The 13,566-nt window shown below is 38.5% G+C and overlaps 1 protein-coding gene across 10 annotated transcripts in view; it reads right to left on the bottom strand.

Annotated features, from left to right (window-relative positions):
• The window catches only part of LOC102311877 (LIM and calponin homology domains-containing protein 1), an 81,950-nt gene that overhangs the window by 31,001 nt on the left and 37,383 nt on the right, over window positions 1-13,566 (bottom strand). For 7 of the 10 annotated variants that reach the window (XM_042221749.1, XM_042221745.1, XM_042221750.1 and 4 more), the window contains exons 4-7: window positions 8,853-8,959; window positions 5,397-5,427; window positions 2,176-2,286; window positions 587-785 (exon numbers count right to left, since the gene is read on the bottom strand). In XM_042221749.1, coding sequence (XP_042077683.1) covers window positions 587-785; window positions 2,176-2,286; window positions 5,397-5,427; window positions 8,853-8,959 — 448 coding nt within the window. The other 3 variants (XM_042221755.1, XM_042221752.1, XM_042221754.1) reach the window with 3 other exon arrangements.

Below are 13,566 nucleotides of genomic sequence, written 5' to 3'. Positions count from 1 at the left end.
TGAAACAAAAACAAATGTGGACAGATTTGTTATTGAAACTAGACTCTAGGATGTTTTCTGACACTGCAGATTGACGTCAGATAAGGTGAAGAATACAGAGAGCTTTAATGCGGTGCGATTGTAGCCCTTGGTCTAAGAGAGGTAACAGACACTGGAACTGAGCCCAGCCACTACTGAATTCCTTTTACAATGTACATTACCGTGGCTTAAATATAACAAGAGCCATAAATTGACTTCAAAACAGTACAGAGATTATTCATGTTATTCTCTCAAACAGCCTTTGACTTGAACTGGGCGTTGTCCTGCAAAAACACAGCCAGAACAACAAGCCTTCATACAGTAGCATTCAAAGCACAATAAACCTCATTTATCTATATGTTGCATCTGTGCACCTTGCCCAACCTGCACAAAGACTTACTTCTCACTAGCAGGAAAAACAGCTATTGCTAAAACAACACAATGGCTACTGAACATATTTAACCTGCAAATTGTGATTTGGTGGCCATTGTAACCAGTCTTTCACAGTCAACTAAAACTAGCAGTTCAGTGTGAATCGAAGAGTCTATAGACTCAATTTTTTTCCTACCATCACTGCTGCCGCGGGCGACCAGGACGTCTGGTGACGGGGTTTGTCTTGAGCGTGATCCGAAGGAGTCCAGGCTGTCGAATGAATCCTCGCGCCCGTGGCGTGGCGGAGAGAGAGAGTCGCTGCGCTCAGAGTCCCAGCAGTCAATGTAGCCACTGTCCCGGATGCTGCGTTTAGGGCTCTCTGCCTCTTCTGTCTCCTGAGAATGCATACACACATTTTACAAAATGCATGAGCACAAAAAAAAGAGTGATAACAAATGGTGGAGAGTAATGAAAGTAATCAAACACCCTAAAATGAATTAGGAATTTTCGCTGCATATTCCATAAGTCGTCACTGAAGTCCCCCAAACTTGTGTTGTTTGGCCTTTGTGTCCGCTACAGCTGTCATGCTGCAAGTCTCCACTCTGCCCACATCTATTTTTCCAATAACCTCTCTCTTCTTCTACCTACATCACTCTTCATCATTTTCTCTTCACCTTAGTGACCCCTCCCTTTCTCTGTCCACAGCTTTAATGTGTTGTTGCAGCTAATGGAAGGTGGGGAAAGGCCTTTCCTGTCTACCAAAAGACTTCCTGCCCATGACCCCTCTACCATCTGTTATGCAACTCCCAAACTCTCCTAAATGTCTTTGTTATGCTTATAAAACAGGCTCTACAGCAGCAGAAGTCATGTGTGATTTGTTTCTTTCACTTTTACACAATTTAAACCAATATATTATAACTTATATACCACTATACCAGTTAAGTAAGAAAATATGCATCTCCCTCGTAACTCACCCTTTAACACAAGCACTTAAACTAAGCTTTTTACAAAAAGTAAATAAGAGTGCAGCTGAGCTCACATTTACCTGCTTAGTGCTTTTCAATCATCAGTTTTGGTAAGGTCCAGCTTCCATTTAGTAACTTTTGGAAGTGTGGCGGGAAGTGAATAGTCACTCTGGAATTTCATGCACCTGCACATGATGAGCTTTCCTTCATTTTATCAAAGTTTTTTTTGCTTTGTGGAATTATGGCTTTGTGTTGTCCGTCTGCAACGTGTGAACATCTGGGAAAGTATTTTTGCTGAATTGGCAGCAATTTCCCAGTTTTACAGAATAGCAAAAGGACGTCACATAGTGGAATAAATTGCACAGAACTGACATCATGGCTACGAATGATGGTCACAGAGGGTGTATGCATGTATGTGTCTTGAGGGTTTGCCATTTCTAACTTTTCTCCTTTTTCTTGGGTCATTAAAAAGGTAAAAGGTAGGTTAAATTCAATTTTCTTGACTGGAACTCGGGTGAAAGGTGTTTTCTCAGAAATGTTAGTACAGCGAACAAACACACATTTTCTGAATCTCAGTTCCAAAATAAGTGATTCTGCAGAAGCTGTGTGTCATGCCTCAGGTCACTTTGGCTGTAGAAATGAATTACTGCAGGGATCAAATATTTAATATAGCATATGGTCTCCCTACCTATTACACTTGATAGCTCTGGTTACTAAGAGAGACATAATGGGGGGGAAAAAGCAAGTGCTGACTATATTATCCATGTACTTGAGATTTCCATTATATTTTTATCGCTGGCATAAACATGAGCTATCCAACCTTTCGCATCTGTGACAGCAGGCCCTCAAACTCTTTCAGGTCCAACGTGGGCCCGTTGTAGGATGTACAGCTATTGGCAGCACGACCCAACCAGTAGATAGTAATTAAAACCTGAAGAAAAGAAGAAATGCAGACAAAAATCATGAAAAAATATCAGCTGATCTTTCCAATAAAAGAAAAGCATGAAACAAATTAACCTTTTAAAACTAAAGAGCTACTTGATCACATTTCAATACCAACTCAAAGCACTCTGTCTTAATTCCAGTCAGCCTTACATCACCTTAAACAAATTGTACAGTCCAACAATATTAAACTTATTAATTTAGAAAAATAACATTAAAAATTAGTTTTCAAATCCTAATCGTCACTAGCAGAGAAAAAGCAGTCTGGGCAGTAGCCTCACAGGCCACTGGCATCCCAAGTCTTCAAAATGATAACTTGGATTCACACTGTTCATTAGCCTGTCAACTCAAAATATGCTACACGGGTGTATCTCTGGTATGTTCATGCAGCAAAGCAGTCATATAGCTATAAATAATATTGGATGCATTGAAGGAAAAAGAAAAAACTACAACAAAACACCCACTCTCTTGCTTTCACTTTTCCCTTTTTTGTAAAACAGTGCCAGCTAGTTTCCTGGTAATTGCAGCCCAGCCTCTTCCAAAGAAGTGATAAGTTAGCAAACGCAGCTGGAAGAAACACAACAACACTGAGGCACTGTTCAGACACCGAAACTGGTCACAGGCACTTCTCTTGCTGACATATAGCCACCTTTCTGTGGTCACAGTGATTTATAATTGCCTGTTAGCTAGCTTAGTGCTGAGTATATCAGTTACCCGGTCATTCTTAACTCTCTGAAACACATTAACAGCAGCTGAATGAGCAGCTGAAAGAGCCTCTACTTTTGTTTTGGCACCACTGGTTGTAACAAATGCCCCAACGTAACTGACTGTGGTTGAGGAACCAACGAACTGAAGTTCTTTTGTCAGCTAAATGTCTAAAATGTAAAATTTACACACCGACTCCGGCCAAAGGGAAATCACACAGAGCTGCACCTTTAACACTGTTGGCAAAGAGCTCCCAGCTATATTTACTGTGTCCATGTCAACGAGCTGTCCACAGGGAGCGCTTTGATAAGAAAGCTCAGCAAGGCTTAATGTGTTTATTTCAGTCATACTGTCAGTGTAAACAACTTCTGCCATTCAAGCGCAGTTGGAGGGAGTGCAAAAGAACCAGTCTGCTGATCAGAATAAGCACAAAGCTAAATGAGACCTTTTATGTGAAGCTGTGTTGCACGATGAAGATAAGTTAAACTTTTAGCCTTATTAAAGGGTGAAACATCATTGAGCTGCAACTGGGGACAGTTCCATCGATCAATCATTGACTCTAACTATTATACAATTTTAGTTTCATAAGCCATATTTTCAGAACCACATGAGATTTTTTATCTAATATCCTGACACTACAGAGGTGAAGCTGTGACAACACAGCTGCTGAGGTTTAGCTTCATTAGCTGCATACTGCAGCTCTCTCAGCAGCAGAATATGGAGTTTCTGTGTCACCACAATAGCAGATTCATGCCAACTCCCACTGGAACTGGGTCAGCACCAAATGTGTTTCACTTGCTTACTATTGTGCTGTAAACACACCCTTATCAATCCCAAACTCCACAATCACATTCCAAAACTCTGTCTGTATGATTTACACATGCAGCACTAAACCAACCAATACTTAACGAAGAGCATTTTTAAAGAATTTCAAAGGCAAACTTTAAGTACATGTCAGCGGAGTTTCGACAGTCAGGAATGAAAATAAACGACGTGACAGCAGAATAATGCATAGCGTCACACATGCTTTGCCTTGTCAATTTCAGCAGCTGCCTGTCAGTGCACACGTGGACAGACCTGTCAAGGAAGTTCCACTGGAAAACAACATTCACCTTTTTGGTTCATGTGCAAACACACTTAAAGTCACACACTGCAGGGTCATGAACGAAGCCAAAATTCCACCTATTATGTCAGGACCTCAGCACTATCCAGTGCATGCAGACATGCATACAGATACAGATTTTGTTTTGTTACCTCACAGTCATCACTATGCATAATCAGGCCTTCTTCTTCACACCTTTACCTGCTAAATAACAGTCTCATGAACACAGCAGATTCAGCAGTATCTTATCCAGGCATACCTCTTTTAAAAATGGTAACGTCCCATCTGCTGTTTGCTAAACATCACCTTTGTCATCACATCAGCAAATTCCTCTCGATGCAGTTTCGTCACCACTCAATATTTGATGTGTTGCAGAGACAGCTGCTGTCAAATCCTAGTCCTTAGTCCTGAATCTACAGAACATCACAGCAGAAGGTTCCTTGCAAAAGTGTTGGCTGCTGGGAATATGTTAGCCATTTGCCACCGCTGCAAATGCTGGAGTCCCCCATGTTTAGTCAGCTAAATGAGCTAACAGGCCTGACCAGTGCTGCAGTTCGACACATTAACTTGTACAGTGCACAGCAGCATCACAGAGAGAGGAGGGGAGGACAGAGACATAGCGAGAGAGAGAGAGAGCGCGAGTAGAACTGCTTTGACTGCAGAGTAGGCAGGGCCAGCATTGTGTGTTCTACTTCTTAAAGCGGCATTATTAGAAAAAGGATAGGAAGGTGCTGATTTGAGCAGACAGTGACTATAACGGGCTTCTAAATAATTAAAAGGCTGTAAGAGAGGCAAGAATAAAGACGCCTGAAATCAATCTAGACTCACAGAATATGTAGAAATAGTTGACTTCGAAGGTGCAAGAAAACACTAAGCAAAAAATATGAAAAACCAACATACCATCTAAAACAAACAAAGTAAGATGCATGAACAGATGCACATAAATAGGGTAAAGTGGAAAGGTAATAAAGGATAATACAGACAGAATAGAAACTAGATATTTAACACCATTTCATAGTAAGAGTTGTGTCAAGGTACTTTATGTAAAGGTAAATGCCCCACAATATAGAGAAAGAACCCCAGTGATCCAGGCCCAGGGACAAGAACGTAGAAAAGAGGAACAACTTTTTAACAGGAAAACACAGAGGTGGATCACGGATTAGTAAGAGCCATTGAAATCATGGATAGTGAAAGCAAAAAGAGAAACACAGCACCAGAATAACACTTTCTTTCCAAACATGTATTTAGCACACAAACAAATTATCCCACTGTAACCTGACAGTATCACTTACATTCTTGAGCTTTCGACTGCCGTCACTTCCCCTGGAGAATGAAACACAGAGAGAGACAGACAGAGGAGGTAGTGAGACTTCTGGTTCTATTCAGTGAAGTGCCTTACATAAAGATAACAGCAGACAACTTCAAGATGTGCCATCTCCCACATATCTATGTGAAACAGCAGAAAAAACTAAACTTTGTGAAATATAAGAATCTGCAGTGACTGTAGCCCACGCACAGAAAGCTAACATTTTGGCAAAACCTTTCGTTAACAGTCTTAGCAACTGAATAACTGCTGAAATAGAAAGGAAAGAAACACTGAAATTTAAAATGGTAAGTCCAGAATTCACAAAGAGAAATACTTTTGTAGTAGATAGAAGAGACACGTGCTATAGTGGTAGCCTAGTGAGTTGACTGCCAACTGATCTCTGGGAGGTGGAGCGTCTCTAAGAGAACACCACAGCGGAGGCCACTTAGCACCACAGACGCTGCCAAAATGAAATGATGTGAATCTTGCGGATTACCATGTGAGCTATAAATGGGAAGTGGAATGAAGCAATTGTAAACCTGACTAAAATGCACTCATGTTGTAGAAATACAAATTTCTAGGCTGAGAGGTGAAAAACAAAGACAGAGAAAACAAAGGCTAAAACACAGACACATACAGGAAGTGTGAGACTTTGTTTTCTTAAATAGTCTCAATCACATAAAATCCACAATCTGCCTTTTCTTAAGCTGTGAAAGACACGTGAAGCCTGATGAATGGCCAAAAAAACAAAACAAAACAAAACAAAAAAAAAACGTAACTTAGGCCAACTCATTCAACATGCAAGTGACACTCAAAGTTGGGCTTTGAATGGCAGCAGGCACATGAGAAACAAATAAAGGTGGAGAAGGTGAAATGAGCTTGAGAGCATGAACAGCAACCCCTCCCTCATCATCCTCTCATTCTGTCAGTTGACTAAATAAACATGGAGACCAAGTACCTTTTCTCTGCTGTTAGCTAGTAAGTTCACAATCAAAGGACAAATACACATTCCACAAGGTATTAGATCATATTAAGAGGCCCAAGCTAATGTAAACAGCTCTCATATTCTTACATTTTTTTCCTGCATGTTTGTCTTTATCGTTTAAATGATAAAATGTATTTAATATAAAGGCTAAAAACAGATAAACTAGTAATGATATTGCTGCTTATTCTTTTCTCTTACATATGTCAAATGTATATTAAGCATGGGTATATACAGTAGTTTAATATCAAATTTGTAAAAACTGATATAAAGTAACTTATGGCTGAAAAAACAAACACATTTGAAAACGCCTTTACAAATTAGCTAGCTAGTTATTTCTGAAAAAATTCTCTCACGTGATTAGATTTTATAATCTGGCTTTGAAAGTCATAATTTATTATTTACACTATATTTTTTTGTTAAACATAACTACCAAGACATTTCCCTCTATTAGCTCTGTTATGTGATGATAGTAACATTATTCTTTCTGCTTATGAGTTAATGTTTATTTATTTTTGATGAAAGCATTAAATGGTTTCCATAATACTGCCAGTGGCATTAACTTAGCCATAATCAGTATATTTACGGATAATGCAACTGAGGTAAAGATTTAACCTGTGTTTTATATTTTACAGCATTTCAAAATTTTCTGTGAAATCCACTAGACTGCTGAACAGAAACACAGGTGTCATCTCCTCTCATCTCCACTACCTGGCAAACCATTGCTTATCCTGGAAAATGAGCCATGACCATCAACAGGAACAGTAGATATTCTATTCCTCAGCTCACAGTGCACTACAATCTGTTTGTCTGAGCCCTAGCTGTCCAAAGTTTTCTAGAAGAGTAAAGGTGTAGGAAATAACCTTCTATATGTGAGAGAGTTACATAAGCACCAGATGAAGTGCAGGGCTACTTGAACAATGAAAGCAAAGTTCAATTTTAACATGTCAATAGAAGCAATGGTGTATTGAGTAAATATGAATCCAGATTGCATCATTTTTAATATACTACTGCCTGCATGTTTTTGGAGATGCTATTAAACAATCAATGACAGAAAGAGAAAAAAAATCACCCTGTGGCATATTAGGTACAGGCTCACTATGAATGCTAATGAGTCGCCCAACTTAATTGTGTTGTTACCCAAGGCTCTATCCTGGGCCCCTGTTCTTTGTTTCGATATATACCTACATTTTTCTTTTTTACCACATCACTCAAAACCAGTTGTAAACAGTGTTATGAAAATGACACAATTATATGTCCCTCTTCATCTAACAATCTTGATTGGCAATATTAGACCTTTCTTACATTAACTAAATTATTATACTTGTAGATATGTGCACATGCTGAATCAAGAATAAATAAACAGAGACGCAAACAAAATAGAGATGCATTGCCCCATCTCCAAAAGCACCTTTAAAACCCTTCTGTGAATGAAACCTTGGTAATACACAGCCAGCAGACAGTGCATGCCAAAGACAGTGAAACACCCACATATTCACACAAACACATATACAGTATGAAAAGCTAGATGCAGTTGGCTTTGTTACCAAGCAACAAAGTAGGAGTCATGGTTCAGTGTGTGATGCACACCCTTGTGTTTTATTTGGACAGAGACCAATTGTGTCTCACAGATATGTCATTGTTGCTTCACTGGCACAGGCTCATGCAAACTTCCATTGACTCCCGTCTACTTATTTGTGTTTCAGTGAACTGCTTGATTGTCTGATGCAGAGAATGACAGACGGGTTACTGACAAAGTGAGACAAAGAAATGCACAACCAGTGTTTGAGACAAGCAGGCTAAAAGTGTTCACCATCACCATCTAGTGATATAGAGCATTTCCCACAAAGAATTTTAGGAAATACAGTTTTTTTTGTCTCTTTTGTTTGAAAATTTAAACCTCAATTTAAATGTGATAAGAATAATTAAAAAAAAAGTTTAAACAACTGTCCTATAACAACAGAGAAAAATATCTCCAAAGGTAAATGTGGAGATATTTACTTTTTGAAGCAGAGAAACATTTAGGAAAATTCCATTCACCAAAGCTTCACTTTACTATGAAAGAACAGCACCCTCACTGTTTTGTAGAGAGATAAAAGTTAGAGTCTTGTGTAAATAAATGTCAAAGCTATAAATAATTTAAAGCTCACATTAGTAAGTTTTATTTTAAAACTGTCACCTTTAGTTAGTGCCACAGTAACAGTGTCAACAAACAGAGTGCAAAAAACAGTAAATTCTAAGACATTCACAAACTAAGCAAACTGATTAAAATTCATCAACTAACTTTTAGGCTCTTTTTTGTCATCCATGTATCTATGTTTTACCAACTGGAAAGCATCACATTAGACTTTTCTACATACAGTATATATGGTCAAATCTACACAGTCAACTCTGCAGGACTCAACTTGTTCAAATGGTAGATATTATCTGTGGAACATAACTCAAGTGGTCGAGTCTTACTTGGCCGTGGGGCGTGTTGATGTGTCCTGCAGGTCTCCAGGGTCAAAGAGCTGGGAGCCCTTCAGTCCTAACTCCTCACAGCCACGCAAAAACACACTGAGGTTGTCCTGTAGAGCGAAAGCACAATTTCATTGGGATAAATACTAGGAGACAGAAAGAAAAGCTACATCAGATAAACCATGCAAGACCTCAACTAATATACACTTTCTATTATAATTACAGAATTTTATTATTCTATTATTCTATTCTAAATGCAAACTCTGCAAGAAGGACCATATCATTTAACATGACTATACACTGAACTACTCGAAACATGCGAGTCACACAGATGAGACACATCACTTATTGACTTAAACATTTAAATCAACATGTTGCCTGGCTCATTATTTCATCAAATCAAAGTTCATCTAAAAAAATAAAGGGAATGAATATACAAACCAATATTAACTGCTAAAAGTGATTCTGTTGACACAAATCTAGCCCTTCTGAGTATGTCTACTTCATTTATTTTCATTGGCGTAGTAATCTTCCCCCCCACCCCAATTTTATATTTTCTTTTCGATTAAATAGACTGAACTCCTGGTAGAAACATCTTTGCACACTAACAGCTAAAGAGAGAAAATGTCAACATTCTCTTAAATTATCCCACATGAACCATGTCCCACAAACATTTCCAAGGTCTCTGTCAGCCAAACAAACTGAAATGACCAGATACTTTCTTTCCTGCACAGAAACACACACAAACAAGGAGTCTCGCCATAAAAATCAGGATACCTGCTCAACAGAAATGTGACACCATCAGGTTTTGTGCCCAGCTTTCGTACATCTCATCTCTCAGATTACTCCAGCTTTCGCTCTTGACGGGTTCCTCTGTTCAAATATTTCCTGCTTCTTGTTTATCGGCTTCTTCTCGAATCCTTCCTTCCTTCTCTCCTCAATGTTTTACTCTGCCCATCGTCTTAGTCCTTCTCCCTCGCTCTCCTTTGCTCTCTGACAAACTCTTTGTTGGACGCAACCTGAGCCAGGCTCTCCTCTCCAGTTCCCAGGTTCTCCCGCTCTCTTTGTTTCTATGTCTCTCAGTCTTTCAGAGGGCCACAACCTAAACCCTTTTCTCCCTTTCTCTCTCAGGGTGTCACCATTTCCTCTCCACCCCAATTGTCCCAAACACACTCTCTCCCTCTCACATGCCAAACACAAACACACTGTGCTTGTATACATGCGCTTGCACAAAATGCTGCTTTAAATAAACTCTTTTTGGCATATTCAGACACATAAAACTTGGTAGTGTGTACATATAAATAACACTCCAAGTATAAAAAACAAAACAAAAAAAAACATGCATGGGTACAATGACAAACATGCACACTTGTTCTCACGATCCTTTTCCAACTGTAGCAAACTACCCCTCCAAATCCACCCTGCAGCTTCCTGTGTTTTTGGGACAGTGCCATCTCTGCTCTCCTGGTGAGGCAACCCCACCCAAAGATATACACACTTATGCTAGGATATCTCTCTAACAGGACCAGCAAGGTCTTTTTGAGAAATTTTACTTCTGAAATGACACACCTGCCGCAGGATTAAGCCGATCATGGTCATATTAAACTTCAAAACAAAGGGTTTTCACATCAGCTGCATTCGATTAATACTAGTATTTATTTTCCAGATAGTAGAAATGAGTTAACACTTGGAACAAGGAATCATCCAACTCACAAAGGAGGAGGATTAGAATTTTTGTGAAGCATACTCTAAGAATATGATCATCATACTGATGTAACACAGGGAAGGCAACATGGTTTATTTTTCCCACACAAAAACTTGGATCAAATAATATCTTTAAGCAGACATAATGAGTCTACTTTGAGCTGTTGCCTGAAATTGCAGAAAGTTGAATATGAGACCAAATACAATACAGATCTTAAAAAAAAAAAAAAAAGAACCAAGAAGCATACGTAGATATGATTAATTATCACCTTTACAATAATTAACAATGACAAACATTGTAATATCCTTTGCTAGATTTAGATATGATAAGCTGAGCTGAATAAACAATGATTGCATTATCCAACTCAAGTAAATCACAAGATAAACTGTTGCATAGACACAAAAAGCATTGCAAACAAAGGAAGTGTACAACTACTTGACTAGATGTTGCTGTGCTTGCAAGTTGGCAGCATAGAAAGTAACTGGCTAAAATAATTATCAACATTTTACCCATGTACTTTCAGGTTGACAGTTGGTTCTGCAATGTTTTCATAGAGCTGCAGCCATAGCAGAGAGCTCACTTGCTCACAAACAAGATGGAAAAAAGACAGCTCAGAAAAATCACAGCAGTTATGCATTATTTTTGTAGGCTGTATCACCCTAACCTGCTGAATGACCCTTTGACTAGAGGAATGCATAATCACATTTTTCACAGGTGTGTGTTAACCTATAAGCAAAGATAATGGCTGCTGCAAGCACTGCTTATGGTACTCCCACTTGGCAAGTAAACTGTAGATTTGTGACTTCAATGTTGTGCATAACACAAAGTAACACACATTTCTGCTGCAGGTGAAATGTTTTGGTTACAGAATAATGTAATTAATGATTTAACTTGGTTGGTAAATACAGACACATACATACACAGTATTTCTATAAACAGTGTCTCATCTTGTCAATAATCTATCTATCTATAGTCCATCCATCTATAGTCAGGGGCGGCAGGGGATATGGTAGTGTGAAAGAGGAACTTAATCTTGTTTCCAATTAAGCAGTTTCATCCCACATTTTCTCTTTTTAGTTCTAATATCATGTAGTCTGGAACCAGAATAAATAACAATAACAAAAGGGGATTTATCTGGCTCATTTGTTAGCAACTAACATGATAGATAAAGGGGTAATTTAGTGGGTATTTGGAAAGAGTGTGTGTGTGTGCGCGTTTTTAAGGAAGGGAGTATAACTTTGTTCTGATATGCAGGTCCTTGCCACAGGAAACTGGGTGTCTACCACAAAGAAATGACTGACAGCTGAATGTGTTTGGAGGAGGACTTGATGTCTGGAGGTAGACTCAGAAATAAAGCCCCTGTCCACTCTGTCCATTCTCAAAATCTCAGCATTGTGGTGAAATTAGCATGAATTAGAATGGAATGTAAATAAATTTTACAAACATCAGAACATATGTTCTTTAGCTAACACATTGGTCACATATTCCGAGATGTAAAGGTCAAATTAGTTTTATATGTTTGGATTTCTTCAGACTTAACCTTCACTGGAATTTGATTAATGTCCTAATTAGAACAACAACTTTCTCAGGGAAGCAGGTCAGAGTTTAAGGCCTGATGTTGGACAATTGTTTTTGTCCCTTTCAAGAAAAACACTGCAAAAGACTTGGTAAGCCACCCACAGATCACCTCAGATATCCAAATATGAAATGGATTTTTCAGAGCTATCAGTCCTATAAATTATTCTAACGGTGCAAAGTTTAATATGGCTCAATTTTTACTGCAGTGGTGAATCAGGTTTACAGATATTCTAATGACAACAGGATAATTAATTTTGCTTCAAACTGAAAAAAGAAAGTCTTCAACTTGATCAAGATGAAATTTTGAGTTGACAGCAAACACTTTTATATTTTTTTCAAAAATGAGTCATAGAATTTTTAAAATTGATATGCAAAATATGTAAAGTTCAAATTGGAAGGCATTTATGTAACATACCAGTGTTTATTATTAAAAATAATATAAAACACTTGATCTAATAAATGTCATGTCTAATGAAACACCTATTCAAGCAGATTAATTACTACTATTCATATTAATTAATTACCACTACTCGTCTTGCCAGGAGATCACCGTTGCATGTCTATTAACACACTATAAGACATGAGCATGCCAGTCAACCCAGAGATGCCTGGGATAAGAATCTGCCACAACCAGCGAACACTGACCTATACAGCTCGACCTGCCAAAACACTGAGGTAGCTGCTGTGATTATAAAACAGCCTAAACGCCACAGAGACTCGTTTTCGCATTAGCCTCCAAACAGGAAGAGGAAGGGGGAGTAGGCTATGTTTTATTACGATGGTCCAGATAACAGCAGACCCCTTGTTTATGTATTTCTCACCTCACTAATCAAAGCCAAGAGGAAGAAAAATCCCTGCAAGGCCACAGAAACTTAAAAGCTATGAAACTTTGTAAGTATAACGAGTCACTTTATTCAGAACATCCAGCCGCTGTTTTTGTTTTCTTGTTTCAACTTTTATTATATATTATCCTCTAGCTACTAGTTTAGAAACAGGCAGTCAATGGGTTACTGATTGTCCCTTTGAGCTAATTAGTAATGGTTGTGCTGTGTTTTTTGACCTTTAAGTGTCTACACCTGAGGCTAATTAGATTTCTTTTTATTTATAACTTTGGGACATGGAGTAGCCACTAGTGGACACAGTGATGCAACAGTTCTAGCTATAGCATCACCATGCCACCAGAGATACACTATGTGGACAAAAGTAATGGGCAACACCTCTTTAGCTGTTTGTACAACAGTCTCAATTAGAGCCTGCTATTGAAACTCCTTCTTCTAAGTATTCCACAATAAACTACGAGTTCTGTTATTGCAAAGTGGAAGTGTTTTAGGAACCACAGAAACTCAGCCATGAAGTGAGCAGCTTCTGCGGGTGTTTTATGTGAGTGTCCTGGTATTTATAATGAACCGTGTAAACGGTCATAAATAGATTAAT

The sequence above is a fragment of the Haplochromis burtoni genome, unplaced genomic scaffold, assembly GCF_018398535.1.
Source record: "Haplochromis burtoni strain Fernald_Lab_line unplaced genomic scaffold, NCSU_Asbu1 Contig_73, whole genome shotgun sequence".
In the NCBI taxonomy this organism is placed as follows: Eukaryota; Metazoa; Chordata; class Actinopteri; order Cichliformes; family Cichlidae; genus Haplochromis; species Haplochromis burtoni.
Note: the sequence above shows the minus strand (reverse complement) of the source record. Positions and strands in the feature narration are given on the sequence as shown.